This window comes from Cervus elaphus, chromosome 10 (genome assembly GCF_910594005.1).
Source record: "Cervus elaphus chromosome 10, mCerEla1.1, whole genome shotgun sequence".
Lineage (NCBI taxonomy): Eukaryota > Metazoa > Chordata > Mammalia > Artiodactyla > Cervidae > Cervus > Cervus elaphus.
In genome coordinates this window covers 42,248,482-42,271,639 of record NC_057824.1, presented here as the reverse complement: position 1 = coordinate 42,271,639, position 23,158 = coordinate 42,248,482, and the positions used below count along the sequence as shown (strand labels likewise).

The 23,158-nt window shown below is 41.0% G+C and overlaps 1 protein-coding gene across 2 annotated transcripts in view; it reads right to left on the bottom strand.

The window, feature by feature from the left end:
* LOC122701688 (S-adenosyl-L-methionine-dependent tRNA 4-demethylwyosine synthase TYW1) overlaps positions 1 to 23,158 on the bottom strand; it is a 144,238-nt gene that overhangs the window by 55,563 nt on the left and 65,517 nt on the right. For both annotated transcript variants that reach the window (XM_043914899.1, XM_043914900.1), the window contains one exon: positions 17,048 to 17,183. In XM_043914899.1, the coding sequence (XP_043770834.1) occupies positions 17,048 to 17,183 (136 nt within the window). The remainder of the gene's footprint in view (positions 1 to 17,047; positions 17,184 to 23,158) is intronic.

Sequence of the window (23,158 nt, the reverse complement as noted above, 5' to 3'; positions counted from 1 at the left end):
TAGCATGCATAAGAATGCTAAATGAAGCATATTTCCCATTATTTTAAATGGGAAAAATTAAAATGTATTACAGATCAGTTCAGAGCCTCCAAAGACTTTCTTAAAATGAAACCAAAACAGGGTAAAATGCCCACAAATGTAACAACTATTATGTTAGCCTGTAAAATGTGTAAAACACTACTTTCCAATTTAACAATGGAAGACAAACAAGGTAAACAGCAATTGCTCAGTAGAGGCAAGTGGCCTCCCTCCAGGCTGGCACCCCTTGGCTCACATGATGAGCTTTCACATCATCTACACCTGACTCTGATGATTTACCAATTGTACTTGGGACGTCATTCAAGACTTTCCTTGCATATCATTTTGCTTTAAATGCTGTATTAAATTTTGGAAAATAAGTATAAATTTTGCTCTTGTAAGGGCTTCCCCAGTGGCTCAGCAGTAAAGAATCCACTGGCAACGGAGAAAATGCAGGTTCCATCCTTGTATTGGGACAATCCCCTGGAGGAGGAAATGGCAACCCACTCCAGTATTCTTGCCTGGAAAATCCCACAGACAGAGAAGTCTGGTGGGCTACCGTCCATGGAGTCAGAAAAGAGCCAGACACGACTGAGCACGCTGCCATCGTTGCCCTTGTAAATGTCAATTTAAAACACTGTACTGAAAATCATCTACACTGTAAGTGTTTGGGTATTAGAAACAAAAAGGTGGAAATCAACAACTGACAGGGGGATGGTGTGCAGGGTGTGCCTGCATTTAGAAGAGATGTCTCTTCTTATATCCTTCAGTGGATCCGATAATATGAACTGAAGGTCAAAGGGTGGGTAAAACCCTCTTAACTTGTGGATAACTAGATCTTTAAAATCATTTCTCATTTTTTGAGCTATAGCATGTCAGTATTATTCACTATTATTCAAGCCACAACCTACCTGGGGCTGACCTTAATACACAAGTGAGCTTCATGTAAAAGATAGTTCCTCAAATGGGAAAAAAAACTTTTGCCATGAAGGTCATCCACCCAAAACTGATACTACTCTGCGGATGGACCTGGTTGTTTAGGCCATCAAGATCTCGAAACTTCTACTAGATAAATTATCCACTGTTACATTCATGACATATAAAATTATAGCAAATTTTTATCACCCATGCCTGCATAATTATACAACTCTTAATAATGTTTTTGTTCAATGTAAGTCAAAAAAAGATCTCATTAGTATATATTTTTCCAGCTTCAGTTAAATGACATATCGAGTGTTTTTAGAACCAGAGAATTACTTTAACAGATTTTTTAAAACTCTGTTGATGTGCTAGGCATTATTAACCTGTGGAGGACTAGATCTTTAAGGCTAATTTTTTTTTAGTAATTTTACTTATTTTTGGCTGTGCTGGGTCTTCGCTGCTGCAAAGGCTTTTCTCTAGCTGTGGCTTATGGGGCACAGCGCGCATATTGGGGCAGTCTCATTGCAATGACTTCTCTTGTCGTGGAGCACAGGCTCTAGGGCTTGAAGATTTCAGCAGTTTTAGCTCGTGGGCTGAACAGAGGCAGTTCCTGGCCTAGAGCACAGCCTCAACAGCTGTGGTGCACAGGCTTAGCTGCTCCGAGGCAGGCGGGATCATCCCAGACCAGGGATCGAGCCCATGTCTCCCGAATTGGCAGATTCTGTACCACTGAGCCACCAGGGAAGCCCCCTGACCACTTCTTGTTTTTTGAGTAATACAGATCCTTCCCAACTCTGATCCCAGCGTCTCTCCTGAGCCTGTACACACTCCTTCCCAGTACTTGTCCCCACATGCTACAATTGTCTATGTGTCTAAAGGCAGACCTCAGAGGCGCCGCAGGCTTAGCTCCAGACCACTGCCATAAAGCTAATATCACAAAAAAGCGAGTCTCATGAATTCTTCGGTTTCTCAGTGCACAGAAGAGTAATGTTTACACAATCCTATGGTCTATTAATTGTGCACAGTATCATGGTTTAAAAAATGTACATATCTTTATCAAAAAAGTAGTTCATTGTTAAAAAATGCTATCATGTGAGTTTTCAGGTAGCTGTAGTAGTAACATCAAAGATTACTGATCACAGATCACCATAACAACCACACTAGTGATGAAAAAATTGTCAGAGTTACCAAAATGTGACAAAGAAACATGAAGTGAGCAAATGCTGTTGGAAAAAGGATGCTGACAGACTTGCTTGACACATGGTTGCCACAAACCTTCAATTTGTAAAAAAAAACAATATCTGCAAAGCACAACAAAGTGCAGTGCAGTGAAGCAAGGTATGCCTGTATTTGTCCCCAGAAGACTGTGATCCCCCTAGGGCTTGGACCACATCCTAGATATAATTATACCCGGGGCCTTGCACAGGACTTGAAACATAATAAGCTCCAAGTGAGAGCTGGCTGAAATGAATGCAGTAAAAACAAACTCTTCCAAGTGTTAAGAATCAATTTGTAACCAAAAATTATTCCAAGAGGCAAAGGATCACTCCTTAGATTAGAACTAATTTTATTAATCATCTATACCACTAACATTACTGAGGCCATGTGCCAAGCAATGTAAGTTTTACTTGTGTTACATCATTTAACCCCTCAACTCAATCTGGTGAGTTAGGAACTGTTTTAATGCTGCTGAACTGGTGAGGAAGCAAAGGCCTTACAGAGGTTGAGTGGCTTCACCGAGGTCATGGAGTTGGTACAGAACCACAGTGGAGTCACATATGTCCACTATGCTTACTTTCCAAGAACTAGAAACATCCCCCATGAAGTTCTAATCAAACACTTTAACAAAACACTAACTACAATCACTGCCTGAAAGCTTCTAAAGGGTGAAAATACACACACAAAAATAAGAGGAGATGGAGCATGAAAGCAAATTCAATGTTTTTTAGTAAACATTGTATCAAATGATGATCAAATAATATGTTTAAGATGACTAATTACTAGTGTTAAGTCTTGGGAAATTATGTGCTGGTTAGAATATTTAGGAAAAACAAATGTGTGTAATGTTGATGAAATAAGAGCTCAAAGTGAAAATGTTTGTACATGAGACAATTAACATACCCACTTTCTGTAACTCACTATGATCTGACTTCAATCAAATTTTTGTTCTCTGCTAGGGACTTTTTAGCTTCTCTACCACTTTCTCTGCTTTACTCAAGCTTCAATAATGACTGTTACTACTTACTAGAAAGAAGAATATAAAACAATTTTTACAGTTCTTTTCCCTAGAAAAAAGTATCTGCTTGGGGCAGCTTCTGATAGTTATCCTTTTTAAAATTAAGAACACTCTGAAAGGGCTTCCCAGGTGGTGCAGTAGTTAAGAATTTGCCTTCCAAGGCAGGAGATGTAAGAGACACGGGTTCAATCCCTGTATTGGGAAAATCCCCTGGAGAAGGAAACAGCAACTCACTCCACTATTCTAGCCTGAAGAATCCCATGGGCAGAGAAACCTGGGGGGCTACAGTCCATAGGGTTGCAACAAGTCAGACATGACTGAGAACTCACAACAGACAACACTCTGAAAAGGTACAAAGAGGAAAACAGCCAAAGAGATCCCTCTACCAACACTCAAGCTAAAAAGAAGTCAAATGTATAGATGTACCACAATTCATTTCATCGGCTCTCTACTGATGGATATTTAGTTTGCTTCCAATCATTTGTGACTATAAACAATGTCACAGTGAATAATCTTGTATATATCTCACTTGGTTTACTTCGTGTGGATGGAAGTACGTCTCAGGGTAAACTACTCGATACGAACTGCTCACTCAAAAGGCATATGTACTTTCTATTTTAATAGAAAGCATAAAAGTGTCCTTCAAAAATGAGGTTGTACCAATTTACATTCTCACCAGAGATATATGACAGTCCTTGTCTCCTGTTATTTTCATTTGCATTAAAAAGCATTTGTAGTTCATGTTCTATTATGGGTTTTTAATCTTTGGACTCAATGGACATGAGGCTAAGCAAACTCCAGGAGGCAGTGAAGGACAGGGAAGCCTGGTGTGCTGCAGTCCATGGGGACACGAGTTAGCAACTGAACAACAACATCAATCTTTGGCTTATGTTCCTATTATTTTATTGGGCTTTTTCTTAATGATTGTGTAGTAGCATTTTCATTAAATTCAGTACTTTTTAAACTTTACTAACTATTCACTTTATTGCTGGTGTTGTTTAGTCACTCAGTCATGTCCAGCTCTTTTGCAACCCCAGGGACTGTAGCCCTCCAGGCCCCACTGTCCATGGGATTTCCCAGCCAAGAATACGGGAGTGGGTTGCTGTTTCCTTCTCCAAGGGGATCTTCCTGACCCAGGGATCGAACCCAAGTCTCCTGTATTAGCAGACAGATTCTTTACCGCTGACCACTAGGGAAGCCTGTTCACTTTATTAAGTTTATTTTAAAACTTAACCTAAAAATCTTTTTTTTTTTTTTCAGAACTATGCTTATCTTAAGATGCACCATTATAAACCTGAGAAAAATTCAACGAAAGAAACAAGATGCTTGATCAGTATTTTTATGAGGTCTAAAAGCAAATATAAGGTATCTTATCCCTCTAACAGTAACAGATCATGAAGCAAAATGATGATTCATGAAGATAGTTCTAAGAGGGAACAGAATTTTTTTCATAAGGTGATCATTACAGTTTCTAGTGTTTGGGGATTTACATTTTTTATTTGGAGATACTGTATAAAATATATAGGTATATTTGATACAATATAAAAATGTGTATTTTATATATACTATATATATATGTATGTGTGTGTGTAAGTAAATAGGGAGATACCACAAAAAATATATACGCACACACATGTATATAAACATACACTGTATGCATGTGTCCATATATACTTGCTTCAAGTATTACAAACATCTGTTCCATTTTAAAATTCAAGATAAAAATGATCTGCAGATAAATACACATGAAGTAAGGCAACAGGGAAGATTATGGACTACAGGTATTTGTATCAAAATTCTTTTCAGAACCCCCTCTTGCAATGAAGTTCTGCTTAGAGTTTCAGAGTTCAAACAAACACAATTTCTGGTCTTGAGAATACACATTCAAAGCAGACACCAGATAAACTCAGAATACTTTGAAATGTTCATACCCAAAATAGATATAAATTTAAGTAGCTGAATAATTTGTATTTCAAAGAATATATATATTTTAAAACTGAGGACATAAATTCCTCAGCATGACATATAGGTTATAAATTCTCACTACCCACTTTGGAGGCATATAAATATGTTTTCATTTATTAAGTCTTATTCGGTCTTACAGGTCATTCCAGTAAGCACATTCCACGGTAATTCACTTAATCCTCAAAACAAGCCTATGTGGGCAAGTGCTCCTTTATCCCCATTTTACAGATAAAGGAATTGAAATTCAGCGCTCACAGAGCTCTAAGGAGATCACAGAACTCTAAGGAGTGGACCCACTTTTCAAACGCGAGCACTGTGGCCCCAGAGCCTGGCAGGCCATGCATGTATTATCTAGATTGTACTATCGATGCTGAATATCAGGATGGACTGTGAACAGTGAAGGAGTTCACTACTGCAAGAGCATCCAGCTACCCAGTTAACAACCTCTCCCGCCCTTCAGCACCTGAAGCACGTGCTTCAGCGCCGGCCCGCTCGTGAGGACTCTGCCAGGTGCAAGGAGACCGGGGTTAGGGCCAAGTCTGCATGGGGTAGAGGGCACCCCAGATACTCAGCCACTAATGAGAGGAATGGAAAATAAAACCACAGGTCTTGGTAAACATCAAGTCATATGCATCGGACTGGCAAAACTTAAAAAAGCATATTTATATTTTTATTTCTTTAGCTAGATGGTAGGTATATTGGGATTTATCACCTTATTTACTATCTTTTATATCTCCAAAATATTTAATCACACATACAACATTGGTGAGAGAGCGTATATTTTAAAATATAAACCCAAGCACCCCATGTTTTTACATGTTTCTTTCTAGACCTAGGAGGTCAGCACTGCTATTAATCCCATTTCACAGATGAGAAAACTGAGTCCCTTGACCAATATTAGCCAGGAAGTGGTAGAGACAGGATTCCAGCATGAGCAGTCTCATTTAAGAATCCCAAGCTCTTAACTGCTACACAAGACAGACAGTTAACAATGAAATATACACCAAGAGGAAGAGGGATAAATCTAATTTGCTCATTTACCAAACATTCATCATGTGGCAATTGTGTGTCAAAAATAAGAGCTGGGAAAATGACAATGAGCAAAAACGACATGACATACACGGTGCCGTGTCTGAGGGACCTTTCAGTTTGCAAGAAGAAAGACAATTAACTAAGCAGTCACAACCTACCACGCAAGCATGATGATGGCCTGTTACAAGATCGCACAAGGCACGGCTGGCATATACGTGCTGAATACAGACTGGGGACGGGAGGAGGAAGGAGACAGGGAAAGAAGCCAAAGACAAGACCTGCAAACTAAATTATGAGATGCGCAGAATGAGATATCAGCCAGACAGTAAGAATGGTGCTGAAGTGTTATATGTACTACTGTGGAAAAATGTCTGCGACACACTGCTAATGGGGAAAGAAAGGTCAAAATCAACACATACAGCATCTCCTTGGAATGAACTGGCACCGATATGTTTCAAGATACAATAAGCTTATCAAATCAGTGCATGAGAAACAGATAATTCAATAAATGATACCGGGTGACTAGATAAAAGTAAATACAAAATTGTATCCCAATTGGATTAAAGAGTCAAGATTTTTAAAATCAGGCCATGAAAGAGCAGGAAAATACACATAAATATTTTTATAAGCCAGGACGGGTTGGGGAGGACTTTTTAAGCACATCACTAAGGGCAAAACTCACAAAGAGCAAGAGGACTAGATCTTTAAGGAAAAAGCTAGAAGATGGACATAGAGAACCAATTTCAAAGTTTTAAATTAACCCCACCCTGCTATCTCATACCATATATAAAAATTTATTTGAGAGTGACATCACACAGGCTGTTCCTGACTTCTGTCCCTTTCAGAAGAAGACTGACTAGCAACTCTTCCAAAACAAGACACCACGGAGAGAATTCTGGAATGGGGAACGTGAGGCTGAAGCACATCCAGCACCATGGAGACCACGAGACGGCAATGGAAGGCCGGAGAAACAGCAGCGCGCTGACCACACCGCCCCTCCTCCAGGCCAGGGCAGCGCCACTTCCCGAGTCTCTGGTTGCTCCAACGGGAAAAGAGAACCCAGCGCCCTCCCTGCCCCCAGCATCGTGGGTGGTTTCGTGGGAGCCCCCACCCTGACCTTGCACCATGGGGACAGGAGGAGACTCTTCAGTGGTGACTGCTCTTCAGTGGGGAGGGGCCTGCAACAACCAGTGCGTGGGCCTTGGGAGACGGAGTTCATACCTGCAGTGTCCAAGCAGTGACCCCAACGGTTACCAAAAGGCAAGTCCGTGTGCCCATCACACAGAGGGGCCAAACAATATCAAAATGTCAGAGTTTGGAGCAGACAAAGGTTTACGGAGGGCCTTGCAAGGAGAGGTGGGTTTATGCCTTAAAAAGTCCAAACTGCCCCAAAGCTCTCAGCAAAGCCCATTTCTAGCAAAGGTGGGAGACGGGCGTGTTTAGCTGTTCTAAGTCTTGGCATCAGATCCTTTGTTCTTGAGGTCAGGCAGTTCATGGTCAGCTAACGATGTTCCTGTATACGCCACCAAAGGAATGTTATTCTCTGTTTTGACAAGAAAGCACCAGGTCCCAAGGCACAACGTTCACCCTCTGAGGTCCAGCTGTCAACACTGAGGGATCCAGGTACCCAGGACCCAACTGGCCCCCAGGTTCCTCAGGTCGCCCGAACAGCGGGGGCCAAGTCACACACACTGCATCCTACGCAGACAGCCGCTGCCATGAGGTCACAGAGACGGGGATGGGGGAGAGAGTCACCGCCACCTCAAGGCCTGGGCCTGACCAGTTGGGTGGCCTTGGTCAGGGCTCTGGAGCCCTGCAGGACACAGCTCCCAGCCTGACCCAAGGCTGGGTGAGCTGGAGGACCCCAGGGAGAAGGCTGGGATTCGCCTCTTATCTCACTCTCTGCCTGAGGACCACCACTCCTCTGACCTCTGGCTGAATAGCCCACTAACAGTGGCTCCTTGATAGCTGGTTGCTTGGGGGCACGGCCCATTGTGGCGCTGACCAATGGCTAAGCAGGACCACTAATCGTTCCGTGGTAACCACTGCCTAGTAACGGGATGCAGGGTGATGGCGCACAGCAACAGTTGCATGCTAAGGGCTGCACAGGGCTGCGCTCTACTACAAAACTACTTACTCCTTCCTCTGGGCTGTACTTCGGTCTAGAGAGGCCTCCCCAGGTCAGGTAATCCCCGTCAAGAGGGACCAGTGCCCAGCCTACCTAGTCCTTCCTTTGGGCTCTGGCCAGTGGGAGCATCAGTTGAGAAGGGAAGAGAAAGGACCTCTTCTCTCCTTGCAAGGCTGTGGCTGTGGCCCAGGACAAAACATCACAGAACATTACTACTTTCTCCAGATGACCTGCTCTACGGTACTCTCCCCTCCTCCCAGGTTGCAGTAACCTCTCCTCCCCCTTCTCCCTTTGACTCCTGGGATGGTAATGTTCTAGTGCTGCTGGCCCCAGGATTCTTGGCACTCTCCCCCTGGTCCCCCTATTCCTCCCACACACTTGCATAATTAAGCCCTTAGTAAATAAACCCTCCTCAAATTATCCTAAAAAAAATTAATTTGAGATGATTCATAGTTCCAAAAGTGAAAGAAAAACTAATAAAGCTCTTACTAAAAAAATTAGCAAATATCTTCATGACCTTGGGGTAGGCAAAGATTTCATGAACAGGACATGAAAATCACTAACCATGAAACTTCAACAAATCAATATTTGAGCTTTGTTAAAATGAAGAACTTCTGCTTATCAAAAGATATCAACAAGAATGGCTAAATTTTTTAAAGTGGGGAGGAGGTCAGAGAGCACAGAATAACTGACCCTCTCATATAATGTTGGGGGAAGTACAAACTGGCATAGTTAATTTGGAAAACTGGCAATACCTACCAAAGTGGGACATACACTTATCCTGTAATCTAACAAATCTGGTGTACATATCTACCCAACAGAAATGTATGTATATTTACATATACACAAGAATGTCCAAAAAAATTATCCATAATAGTCAAAACCATAAAATAACTCAACTGTCCACCAAAGGTAGAAACTCTAAAACATCTGTTGTATAGTCATATTCTGTAGGGCAGTAAAAATGAATGAACCATTACCAAAACATCATAGAGATATCTCAAACATGATACCAAGGAGAGAAAAAGACACACAATAAAACATAAAAATGGTTCTATTTGTATGAAGTTAAAAAAAAATAGTCAAATAAGAAACAAAAGTTCAACAGGCAAAATTAATCTATGGTGATGGAAGATGACAGAGTTTTCAAGATAATGTTAAATAAAAAGTACAGTTGCAAAAATATGTAACAATCACATTTTATAAGTAAGACATACACATACACATGAATTAAAACTCTGGAAGAAAAACAGCATCATAGTAATAGTGTTTTTGTCTTTGAATTCTGGTGGCATACAAGTTATCTTATTTTAATTATGGGGATATTTATTTTCTAATTTGTTTTTAGTACATATGCTTATCTAATTTTAACCTAATAAAAGCAAATGCCTTTATTTTCTTCATTAAACAGTATTATTGCTCTGGGTTCAAAAAGTTACTATTCACTACATTAATATCTATTGTTCACTCTTCCGACTTCCATTCTTCCACTTGACCCACTACACAATGGCTTCTATGCAAAACACTATATTCCACTATTTGACACAGTTGTTAAGAGGTCAACTGGTAAACCAAGGTTCTTTTTCATTACCCCTTAACCGTCCGTCAGTAACTTCATGAAAACTCAATTTCTTTGAATTGTATGTAATACACCATACTTGCATGGGATTGTAAAAACAGTTACCAAACTCACTACATACCACATCAGACTCACTCTCTACATACGTGCCTCATCTTGAAAGCTTCAAAATTTGTCTGCCCTAAGGCTCCTTCTTTGGCCCTCTTTAGACATTTCTTAGATAATTCCATCCACCTTCTTGCCTTCATCTGCAATCTACTGCTACAGAAATGACTTCTAAGAAACCTACATATTCACACTCCAACATTCCTCTGAGTCTCCAAGTCATCTAAGCAACTATCTACTTAGCTACAAGACATCACTTGATGCCTCAACATGAACCTAAGATGCAACATGCTCATCCTTCCATAATAAGCTTATGCAGAAGTCAGGTCTGGAGAAAATCTATTCTCTATTCACTAGGGAATTTTCTAGGACTGAGGAGAGTCAACCAGTTTGCAGATTTCCCCACTGGCTCAGTGGTAAAGATTTCCCCTTGTGGCTCAGCTGGTAGAGAATCTGCCTGCAATGCGGGAGGCCTGGGTTCGATCCCTGGGTTGGGAAGATCCCCTGGAGAAGGGAAAGGCTACCCACTCTAGTATTCTGGCCTGGAGAATTCCATGGACTGTACAGTCCATGGGGTCGCAAAGAGTCGGACACGACTGAGGCACCTTCACGTTCACTTTTATGTTCAGTGGTAAAGAATCTGTCTGCAATCCAGGAGACACGGTAGGAGCCTCGAGTTCAACGCCTGGGTGGGGAAGATCCCCTGGAGGAGGAAATGGCAGCCCACTCTAGTATTGTTGCCTGGGAAATCCCATGGACAGAGGAGCCTGGCAGCTACAGTCCATGGAGTCATAAAAGAGTCGGACATGACTTAGCCACTAGACAACAACAAAAACAACTGGAGAGATCAAATCAAATCTCTTGGTCTGAAATCAAATCAGTCCTGGTCTGATTTCTAGAGTGGCTAAAACCAGAATACCCTCTTAGCCAAGCAGAAGAGGGCGAAATGGCACTAAATCAAGGCTGGATGGGATCAACACCCTGGGAGATCTTTGCCCACAGAGAGGATACACGCAGGTTAGATAAACATAAAGGGCAAGATAAAGTCTAAGAAAAGATAATAATAAGAAACAGATATCCAGACTATAGCCAGATGGACTAAGGCTCAAGGGAAGACTTTGGCATCAATGATGGGAAGCAGAAATAAACCAAAGAGGTCAATAAGCAGGGCAATTAGTCAGAATGATAGAGAAGAGATTAGTTTATTCTAAAAAGGAAGGGGGGAAGAAGAATGCTATTTAACTGGTGGCTCAGATGGTAAAGAATCTGCCTGCAATGCAGGAGACCCAGGTTCGATCCCTGGGTCGGGAAGATCCCCTGGAGGAGGAAATGGAAACCCACTCCAGTATTCTTGCCTGAAGAATCCCACGGACAGAAGAGACAGGCAGGTTACAACAGTCCAGGGGGCCATAAACAATCAGATACAACTGAGCAACTCACACACACAAGATTTTCTACATTGTAAGACACACAATTATTTTATGTACCATTATTTTATGTCTCTCCTCTATGAAAATAACAAAGCTACCAACTGAATATGACATGCCATCTCTAGCTGCATCTGACTTTAGAAATGTTAGAAAGTAACAAAATGTTCCTGTTGCAACTGGAGAGCAGCAGAGACACAAGGCTCCCTCCCAAGTGTGCTTGGGACAAGAACCTGATCTACACCTAGGCCCCCACGATATCAAGAAGCAGGCTGGAATGCACTCTGGTGAGACCTTGATACTGGCCAACAAGCAGGAAGCTAAATGAGGAGGGGAAAACCCAGGTTTGCCTCCCCTGGGTTTTTTACCATTTTACATTACCATTCACACCCAACACATCACTTCTGACACTTCTGGTCACATGTGTGAGGGATTTTCCCCCACCAAATTATTCTCTGCAACATGAGCTGGGTGTCCCACCAATTAACTCACTTCTGACATTACACCTACTTCAGAGGCCAGTCCCAAGTCTAGGCTATCACCTGTGCTCCTGGTTGATGGGCTCTAAATCAGAGGTTCCCAGGGCCCCCTCCTCTGGTTTGACTAATCTGCTAGAGCAGCTCAGAGAACTCAGGGCAACACTGACCTACACCACAAGTTTATTAAATGGTACAGATGAACAGACGCATAATGCATGGTCTTGGGAGGGTCCTGAGTACAGGCACTTCTGTCCCCATGGAGATGGGGTCACATCGCCCTCCCGATGTGTGGTTGTGTTCACAAACCTGGAAGCTTCCCAAACCCCCGAGTGGGATTTCTATAGAGGCTTTCTCTTGTAGGCACAATCAATCATTAACTTTACTTCTAGCCCTTCTCCGTGTGTGTGTGTGGTGGGGAGTGCTGATAATTCCAAGCTTCTATTTATGGTTTAGTCACCCTGCTGACCAGCCCTCAAGCAGGATCCATCCAGGAGCCCATCCAAAACTGCCTTATGGGAACAAAAGATGCTTCTAGTGCTCTTATCACTTAGAAAACTACAAGGGCTTTAGGAGCTCTGTGCCAGGAACTAGGGACAAAGACCAATATATATATTTTCTACTATTTCACACTGTTACTGATGAAAAACGATACTGGCTTTAACCTGAAGGTCAAAGAGAATTTTTATTAGCATGGAAAAATGCTCATGATCCAGTGTTAACAACAAAGAGAAACATACAAAACTGAATCATAAATGCAAAACAAAACACCCTCCCCTAAAGGATGAACAGAACTACTTCACAGTCTCAGTAGCAGTTGTCTCAAAATCCTGGAATTATGGGTAACTTCTTTTCTTTTTACTTCTCCCACCTTTCTACAATCAACATGTAATATTTCTATAATCAGATAAGGACAAATATTAAATGTTTGTTTTTTAAAATCTGCCAGTCGTAGGCCAAATGGATACTTCGGTTTATTTAAATATTAGATACAGAGCCTTCTCATTAATGTACCGTTTCCCTGCTAGCTCAGACGTAAAAAATCCACCGGCAATGCGGGAGACATGGATTTGATCCCTGGGTTGGGAAGATCCCCTGGAGAAGGGCATGACAACCCACTCCAGTTTTCTTGCCTGGACAATCCACATGGGTAGAGGAGCCTGGCTCAGTCCATTGGGGTCACAAAGAGTCCGACATGACTGAGTCACTAAGCAAGCACGCACGCAAGCCCTTCTTAAGAGTAAGACACTGCTCCAAGAACCTCGGCTCAATGCACACTCATATCCATGGAACTAATGTTCATTTTGGACATCCAGGAATGTGTAATGCAGGGAATTAATTCTGTCTTTCAAACATGAGGTTTCAAGAATATCAATATTATTGCTCAAACATGGGGAAAGATTAATTACTTTCATTTCCTACTGGATCTTCAACTTGGCATAATAATGGACCAGCAGAAAAACATCTGGTCACACTGCTGATGAAAAGTCTACTGCCAAAGGTAGGCAGTGTTGTCTTGCACAAAATGAATTTCTCTTTTTAAAAAAAAAAAAAAAGACTTTGACAAGTAGCTGCCATGTCCAGAAACTGAAGCTAATACATTTTATGCTGTGTTATCTTGACGAAATTGCTTTTTAGCCCTACATACTCAAATACCAATATATTTCTCCCCTCATATTTGAAAAGGAACATTTTGACAAAGGATAAAAATCTTGAAATGTAAACATTATACTTGCCGAGAGTAATAAAACAAAATATGCTACCTTCTACTTTGGGTGGTACAAGCTCACATTTGGCTGAAAAACTTGGGAAAAATCAGATTTTTGTTTATAAAGTTTAAGAAATTCTTCAAATGCTTTTCCTTGCACAGGTATATTAAATGCTCAAACAAGTAACAGGAGATAATATTATGGGTGTTCTAATTGAAGTATCACTTTTATTATAAAGTTTTCATTTAAAAACTCAAATGATACATGAGCTTATAGTAATCCTATATTTGGCCCTAGTGAAAAAGTATAGCCACAACATAAATGTCTTATTTTCTAGTATTAATCAGCAGTAAAGCTGACTTTTCTTGATAATTATCTAATATGCCAATCATATCAGATATTCAAAAGGAAATAACATAGCTTGAGTTAAAGAAAACTTTTTATTTTGACAGCAGCTTCCTGCCACAGATCTTTCCTAAATGACAATATAAACAATGGAAGAATGAGAAACAAACTAAACACTACAAAATGCTTAGAAAGCAATTATCCTAAACTGCAGGCAGCTAGTTTAAACAGCCCAAGAAAACTTTTCCAACTACAGTTACATGGACACAAATACGATGTTAAACGTAAGAAGCTCATGGGTTAGAAAATACTGTAGAACTTAAAGTTACTACACGGCTAACAATGAGTCAATCCAGACTACTTACAATTGAATTGGACATTCAAAGACTTGTAACTTCAAGATAAGAAGTCATTTTGTGTTGCTTTGAAGCCTTCTGTATTTTTGCTAAATTTCCATAGTGGGCCAAAGACATCCTCACGTTCTTCCAGAAGATGTAGAACGTATATACCATGGAATACCACTCAGTCATTAAAAAGAACAAAACAGTGCTATTTGCAGCAATGTAGATACAACTGTCTTACTAAGTGAAGTCAGTCAGCAACAGACAAATACCTTATGATATCACTGACATGTGGAATCTAAAACAGGACACAAATGAACCTTTCTACAAAACAGAAACAAGACTCATGGAGAACAGACATGTGGTTGCCAAGGAGGTAAGGTAGAGAGGGATGGATGGGGAGTTTGGGGTTAGCAGATGCAAACTATGACATTTAGAGTGGATAAACAACAGGGCCTACTGTATAGCACAGGGAACTATACCCAATCTCCCAGGATAAATCATAATGGAAAAGAATATTAAGTATATAGATATATAACTGAGTCACTTCACTGCACTGCAGAAGTGAGCACAACACTGTAAATCAGGATACATCAATAAATAATTAAAGAAGGCATTTGTGGAAACTTTTGGCCAAAAGGAAAAAAGTAAGACTATAGAGCCAGTCTGCTAATGCCTACTTGTCATCTTCCACACTCTGACTCAGACAGGCCTGTATAACAATCTCATATGTGTTTGATATTTTTTTCATTTTTATTGGAGTACAGTTGACTTACAATGCTGTGTTAGTTTCAGGTTAGTACAGCAAAGTAGTTCAGGTAGTTATGCATATAAATATTCCACTCTTTTTCAGATTCTTTTTGCATTTAGGCCATTACAGAATACTGAGTAGTTTCTCACACTATACAGTAGGCCCTGCTGTTTACTTCCATTTAAACCCATCCTGATTTTTATGTGCTGTATCTCCTGTCTCAGCAACAAACGAAGAGGATACACCTGACAGTAAAGTCCACAGCCAAAGAGAACTTAGCAACCAAGCCAGATGTTGACTTGCTAGTTTTATAAATAATCCAAGATGGATCAGAAACTAATGCCTATTTTTCATGTCTTACATAATGTCAGTGTTAATCACCAAAAAAGGCACTGATTTAATTTCTCAAGCATAGAATTGGGTGGGGGCGGATAGGAGCGAGTATGGAATGTGATCAGCTGAAAAGAAACTATATACAGTACCTTTTATCACTACAAAGCTCTGGCGAGTCTCATTCATTCTTTTAACAAACATTTGTCAAATATCCTGGTGGCTCAGATAATAAAGAATCCGCCTGCAATGCAGGCGACCTGGGTTCAATCCCTGGGTTGGGAAGATCCCCTGAAGGAGGGGATGGCAACCCACTCCAGTATTCTTGCCTGGGGAATCCCCACGGACAGAGGAGCCTGACAGGCTATAGTCCATGGGGTCACAAAGAATCAGACATGACTGAATGACTAAGCATAGCACACAGATACCATAAAGTGTACTATGTTAGACAAAATTCAGATATGAGTAAGGAATCCAGTTCGGGGGAGGGAAGCTAGGATAAAACAGAGGAAATGAAGTGTATTTACAGATATGAAACTCAGGAAGGAAGACGGGGCAGCTATCTGCAACTGGAGAAGGCTTCACAGCAGAGGTAGTGAGGAAGCTGAGACCTGAAGGTTGCATAGAATTTCTGCAAGTCAAAGAACTGGAAAGAAAGGACAGTCTGGGCTCTCAAAAAAAGTGCTGGGCACACCTGCGGAAATGGTAAGGTGAGTAGAGATGTGAAGCATTCCTGGGGAATATGGTAAACGATTAGCCTGGAAATGTCCACTGCAGTCAGACAGCCATGGGGCAGGAAGGGCAAAGGAGGGCAGGGCAGGTTTTCTGGGACACTAACTCCCATCTTCGGCTACACATCAAAAGTCCCCCGAGATGTTTAAAATGCAGATTCTCGAATCCCACTAGGAATAGGAAACTCATTTTTTAAGCTCCTACAGTGGGTATCAATATCAGATCTGGGTAGAGCATGAGGGACTGCTGGGCAGAAGCAAAGAAAACAAGAAAGGGGAAAACGGCTACAAGAGAGTAAGAGGCAGAGCGAGGGACTTCCCTGGTGGTCCAGTGGTTAAGAATCCGCATTCCAATGAAGAAGACACAGGTTTGATCCCAGGAAGGGGAACTAAGATCCCATATGCCTCAGGGCAACTGAGTCCACACACGGCAATTAAGAGAGTCCATGCACACACGAAGACCCAGCACACCCAAATTTTTTTTTAATTAATTTTTTTTAAAGGTAGAACTAACAGAAAATATCAAATACTGACAGTGGGCCAATGGAGAAGAACCAGTACTTTAGGTCTAAAAGAATACGGAGACTTAAGAAGGAGCAAAGGTTTGCAGGAAAAGACATCAGACTTGGACGCTTTGGGGCTGAGTTCCTTACCGGGTAGGTAATTTTGTTCTAGAAATTCAGGAAAACTAATTTCATATTTAAACATATTCTAGGGTTGCTATGTACTGCGGCTTAACTGTGTTTAATTAGCTTTGGGGGTATGCATCCCTCTCTCTAAATACGTGAAAGACACATATATAAGGCACAGTGCTAGAAACTTACGAGGAAGTCGATAAATATTTACTGAATAATAAAAGTGGCAGTCTAAAAAAAAGTTGTAGATTTTAGTCTTTTTTAGAAAGAAAAGAAAAACCTCTCCATTTTTTTTTTTAAAGATGTCATAACTCTTACCTTTGCAGCCAAGGCTTTTAAACTATCGAGGAATCTTTGCCAGAAATCCTTGAAGAGTGGGCGGTCAATTTTCTTCAGGCTGTGTTTGGTGCTAGCGTCCACACTTACGTAGAGCTGGGTAACTGGTTTGAGGTCCCTTGGTAATTAAAAATTAAAAAAAAAACACAAACACAACAACAGAAGAAAATTACACATAAGTCAGGCTCCTCACAATGCTAAACTTACAATCTGTAATAGATGCGGTGCTTAAATATGTCACTGGGTCTAGAGGCTTCTACTTCTCCCAGAAATTGAAGGTATGATTTGTTTCACTGGTGGCTCAGCTGGTGGGCTTCCCTCATAGCTCAGTTGGTAAAGAATCTGCCTCAATGCAGGAGACCCTGGCTCAATTCCTGGGTCGGGAAAATCCTCTGGAGACGGGACAGGCTACCCAAGCCAGTATTCTTGGGCTTCCCTTGTGGCTCAGTTGGTAAAGAATCCGCATGTGTTGAGGGAGACCTGGGTTCGATCCCTGGGTTGGGAAAATTCCTTGGAGTAGGGAAAGGCTACCCACTCCAGTATTCTGGCCTGGAGAATTCCATGGACTGTATGGTCCATAGGGTTGCAAAGAGGCAGACACAACTGAGGACTTTCATTTTCACTTTCAATGCAGAAGATGCAAGAGATGCAAGTTCAATGCCTGGGTCGGGAAGATCCCTTGGAGAAGGAAATGGCAACCTACTCCAGTCTTCTTGCCTGGGAAATCCCATGGACAGAGAAGCCTGGTGAGTTAAGTCCATAGGGTGATAAACAGTCAAGATAGGACTGAGCGTGTGTGACATTGTAACAAAATAAAATATCAATTGTTTATTTTTTAAAATGACTGGACACCATCCCTTATGAACTGAAAACATTTGATTACTTAAAACTGGCCTCTCATCAAACACGTGTTTCAGTGGAAAATAAAACAAGATCAAGCTTTAGGTCCAGCACTTTCAGCTCAATTACAAGGGGCTCTCAGACCAAAGCTTCTCCAAAAACTCTGCCGCTAAGACTTCTCCACGGGTCTGTGCTGATGGGCCAACTCCCATCATCAATTTGCTAATGGGGTTTTCTAAGGAACAAGAACAAATCTTCTCTGAAGCACAGGGCCACACCAAGGCCTCACCTAGGCCTCTGAGAGCAGGAGTGGGTTGACAGTCAAGCCTTGCGTGGACAATGATCTACTCTGAGGGCCATCAGCAAAACAGAGCTAGCAGAAGGGCAGCCACATATTCACAAAAGAGCAAAACCCAGAAGAAAAACACATGTTGCAGATTTTTATCTGTCTTTGCCTTCTTAATCTGCATTCGTCAGTACCACTCATTCCCCACTTTTCTCAAACTCACTGGCTCATTTCACAAAGTAATCATCTACCATGTTTCTGCCAGTTATGTTCAAAGCTCAGATTGTACTTTTTCCAAAGCCTCTCTGTTCTCCCTGCCAATGGGTCTCATAATTCACTCTCTTCAGTGAATTTCGAGAAAGAAATTGCCCCTTAATAATCCTGACTAAATTCTCCTATTATTAATTTCCTATAACTATTCCATAACTTATATTTACCTCGAGAATGTTATTTATGCGTTTTTCTGGTTTCAAAGCCTATGCCCTTTTAAAAACTGACACATAATTCACATGCCGTAAAATTCACCATCAAAGGGGTTTATGTGCTTTTTATATCTATCAGGGTTGGCCTTACAACTTTCCTTGACGGACAGGAACTCTATTTTTCTTTTTACCCAGTCATATCAGTAGACACTGAAAGCTACTTTTCAGTGGATATTGTTGACTTCAACTGACAGAACTTTTAAAGGAATGGAGGCCAAACGAATGCTTGTAATGATCTGGCTTAGTGGCATATGGAAAAACCAGAAGGGGCTAAAGTCAAAGTTGTTAAAGGTGGGGAAGCTTTGATCAAAGCTAGGAAAGAATGATTAAAACACGACAGACTCTCATTGCTTTAATCCCTCTCCAGTGCTGATATGATATCTAAAAGGAATCCTTAAAAGTTCAATGTGTCACTACTGAGCAAAGGACATCAATTACTGGAAACGCAAAACGACTGCAAACTATAATGGCAGCAACTTGTCTCACCACCCCTTTTGCTGGGGCCCTCTTTAATAAGATAAGCTACTCTAACTGGACTTTGTGTTTTACAAAACTAAAAAAGATCGTCTTAATGGATACTGCAGGCTATCATCATCTAATAACTCTCAGGACTTTGTGTCATAAAGCTACCTGATGCAAAATGGGAACCAGCCTGACCTTTTCACTACACCTCCATACCTGCTTTTAGATTATGAACAGTAAATTCCAAAGGCCTTAGTTGTTTTACAAGCCTCCATCATTTCACCAAAAAAAAAAAAAAGGCCTGGACATTGACACTAGCAATAAGGAATTTTGTCAATACTGTCTGAAATGCTATAATCAAGGAGTTTTATAGATTTTTTTCCAAGGAGCAGAGGAAGAATGGAGAAGAGGAAAAGTCCTAAGGAGCTGTGGAGTGCATTCCTGAGTGGCTCAAAAGCAGTAAAAGGACCTTGGAGAAATGTTCTGAGTCTCAGGGGTCTTATGTCTGCCTGCTATTGGCCTCTGTTCCCTGAAAAAACAGGCAATGAGGCTCCAAGCTCAGTCATTTGTCTGCCTCCATTCTATACAGAGATAGGATGGTTTTAGTCACATCCTTAAGTAAGTAAGTAAGTAAAGTTGCTCAGTCGTGTCTGACTCTTTGCGACCCCATGGACTGTAGCCTACCAGGCTTCTCTGTCCATGGGATTTTCCAGGCAAGAATACTGGAGTGGGTTGCCATTTCCTTCTCCAGGGGATCTTCCCGACTGAGGGATCAAACCCGGGTCTCTAGCATTGCAGACAGACGCTTTACCATCTGAGCCACCAGGGAAGCCCGTCACATCCTTAAAACTATCATAATAATTCCTGAGGCTCAGAATCTCACAATGCTGTTGAGAATAATTAAAAACTATACAATGAAAAGGATATAAAGCGGGAGCCCAATCCCCAGTGAAAATATCCTGTGAATCTTGATATGATTATTGTTATGATCTTTCATCCTGCTAATTTTAAACCTGAGTTATGAATGATCGTATATAGAAACACACAGTCACTGAAAATAAAAATCCTCTCTTTCTTCCTCTCTTTAGAGATCAGGCCTCATTCTACCCAGAATAATCTCAATAATCATATCAAGGTCCTACCTAAAATGAACCTATTCATCTCTACAGAAAGGAAAAAAGGGAGAAAAATTCATATTTGTAAGAAATCAAGGGGATCAAACCAGTCAATCCTAAAGGAAATCAACCCTGAATATTCACTGGAAAGACTGATGCTGAAGCTCAAATAACTTTGGCCACTTGATGTGAAGAGATGATTCATTGGAACCTTTCCTGATGCTAGGAAAGGTTGAAGGCAGGAGGAGAAGAGGGTGACAGAGGATAAGATGATTGGATAGCATCACCATCTCAACAGACCCAAGTTTAAGCAAATTTGGGGAAATAGTGAAGGACAGGGAAGCCTGTACAGCAGTTCATGGGGTTGCAGGGAGTTGAAAATGACTTAGCAACTGAACAACAAGAAATCAAGGGAATTCAGTAGTAACTTTGATGCTCCTATTAATAAAAAAAAAAAACCAAAGTGACCATAAGCAAGTGAGAAGTGTACTAAGTTATACACATATTAGAATATTCTAGTTATCTTTAAGTACTGATTCATAGTTTAATGGCCTTGTGTTCAGATACTGTGCTCTAAATTATTTCAATACTTTCTTGAAACCTGCTGTAATGCCCAGCACATGGCCATTTGTTAACTGTTCTGAGAGCAAGTTCTGTGCTCTTAAGAGGAATTTATATTCCAAAGGTTCAAGCTTCAATACTCTATTTCTGCCATATAGGCTAAATTTGTTAATTTAGTTGTTCAAATCTTCACTACTTCTACTGATTTTGATTTGCTTGTTTTATCCATCTGAGAGAAGCATGTTAAAAACTTGCTATTTCTCCTTAGGGTTCTGTCCATTTTGAGATTATGTTACTGAGTGTTCACAGATTCTGACATATATACAAACATATTGCTTTATGTTCCTAGTGGGTTTAATATTTTATTATTAAGAATGCCCCATCTCATCTCAAGTAATGGTTCTTGCCTTAAAGTACACCTCACTGATACTACATAGCCTACCTTTCCAATGGTGTTTTTCATGTATTATATCATGCACTAACAATGTCACTACAAGGTGGTCGTTATTACTGTGATCATTTTACAGATGAGTAAACTAGACATGGAGAAGTTATCTTCCTCATGTCAGAAAGACAATAAAAAAGCAAGTCAAGATTCAAATTCAGATCTCTTCTAGACAGAGCCCAACCAAGCTCTTCATCATTTCACTGTGCTGCCTCTCTCTCTCTTTTTAGCTCATCCAGAAAAGCATAGTTCTGAAAAGTATTCCATCAATTCATAGACAAAGACGACGACTATATTTTAAACTTAATACAAACAAAACAGTGGCAGATTTTATTTTCTTGGGCTTCAGAATCGCTGCTGACGGTGACTAAAGCCACAACATTAATAGATGCACCTCAGAAGAAAAGCTATGACAAACCTAGACAGCGTATTAAAAGGCAGAAACATTACTTTGCCAACAAAGGTCCATATAGTCAAAGCTAAGGCTTTTCCAGTAGTTGTGTACGGATGTGAGAGTTGGACCATAAAGAAAGCTGAGCACCGAAAAATTGATGCTTTTGAACTGTGGTGCTGGAGAAGACTCTTGAGAGTCTCCTGGACTGTAAGGAGATCAAACCAGTCCATCCTAAAGGAAATCAACTGTGAATTTCATTGGAAGGACTGGTGCTGAAGCTGAAGCTCCAATACTTTGGCCACCTGATGGGAAGAGCCGATTCACTGGAAAAGACTCTGATGCTGGGAAAGATTGCAGGCAGGAGGAGAAGGGGGCAACAGAGGATGAGATGGCTGGATGGCATCACTGACTCACTGGACATGAGTTTGAGCAAACTCCAGAAGATCATGAAAGACAGGGAAGCCTGGCAGGCTCAGTCCATGGGGTCACAAAGAGTCAGACGTGACTTAGTGACTGAACAACAAAAAACCAAACAAAACAGGCTAGGAGGAAATAAAAAACTTCTATGGAAAGGAGCAAGTAGTATTTATAACCAATCTTCATTTCATTGCAGCTGTTATCTGTAGCCACTTTGAGCTGATAAACACAAGAAAACTTTATTAAAATTCATGCATTTCTTCAAACGTTTACTAAGTAATATGTGAAGAGATGTCCAATTTACAGAGTTTCTCTAACACATACAGTGACTCTCTTATTAATAGCAAAAACACGAAGCAAGCAAAGTAACAGAAGCACAAGTGGAAGAAGCAGAAGAAACAGAATGAAGCTCACACACAGTTTTGATGAAGATGCTCAAAAGTAAACACAGGGACAAATTCCGTGGTGGTGGAGGAGGTGTGGGAAGTTAAATGTTAATTGTGTCATAGTTAAAAATGGAACAGAGCTCTGTCTTCTTACAATAAGCCTGCTGGCAGTGAGTAAGCTTTGAATTCGAAAAAGAAAAAATATAAGATTTTGAACGTAAACTTAAAAACAATGGACAAGAAAATTGTGTAGAGGTGAGCTAAAGATGAAGCTAAGAGCGAGGAGTCTACATAGGGCTGTATACTTGACTCTACACCCTCTAATACACTCATAAAGAGGGAGACAGTTTTAGGACTCAAACACCCACAAAGGAAAGGACCCACTAGGTTCAGGGGACTTCCCTTGTGGTGCAGTGGCTAAAAATCTGCCTTGAGATGAAGAGGACATGGGTTTGATTCCTGGTCAGGGAACTAAGAACCCACATGCTGTGGGCAATGAAGCCCACACAAAGCAACTACTGAGCCCGTGTGCTCTGGAGCCTGCGTGCCACAATTAGCCTGCACACCGCAAGTAGAGAGTCTGTGAACCCACATGCCGCAAGTAAGACCCATGCAGCCAAATAAATAAACAGAAGGGAAAAAAAAAAAAACTGGGTTCAGTGTTGTGGAACATCACCCTCAACACCTTCCTTACTCTACCACTGG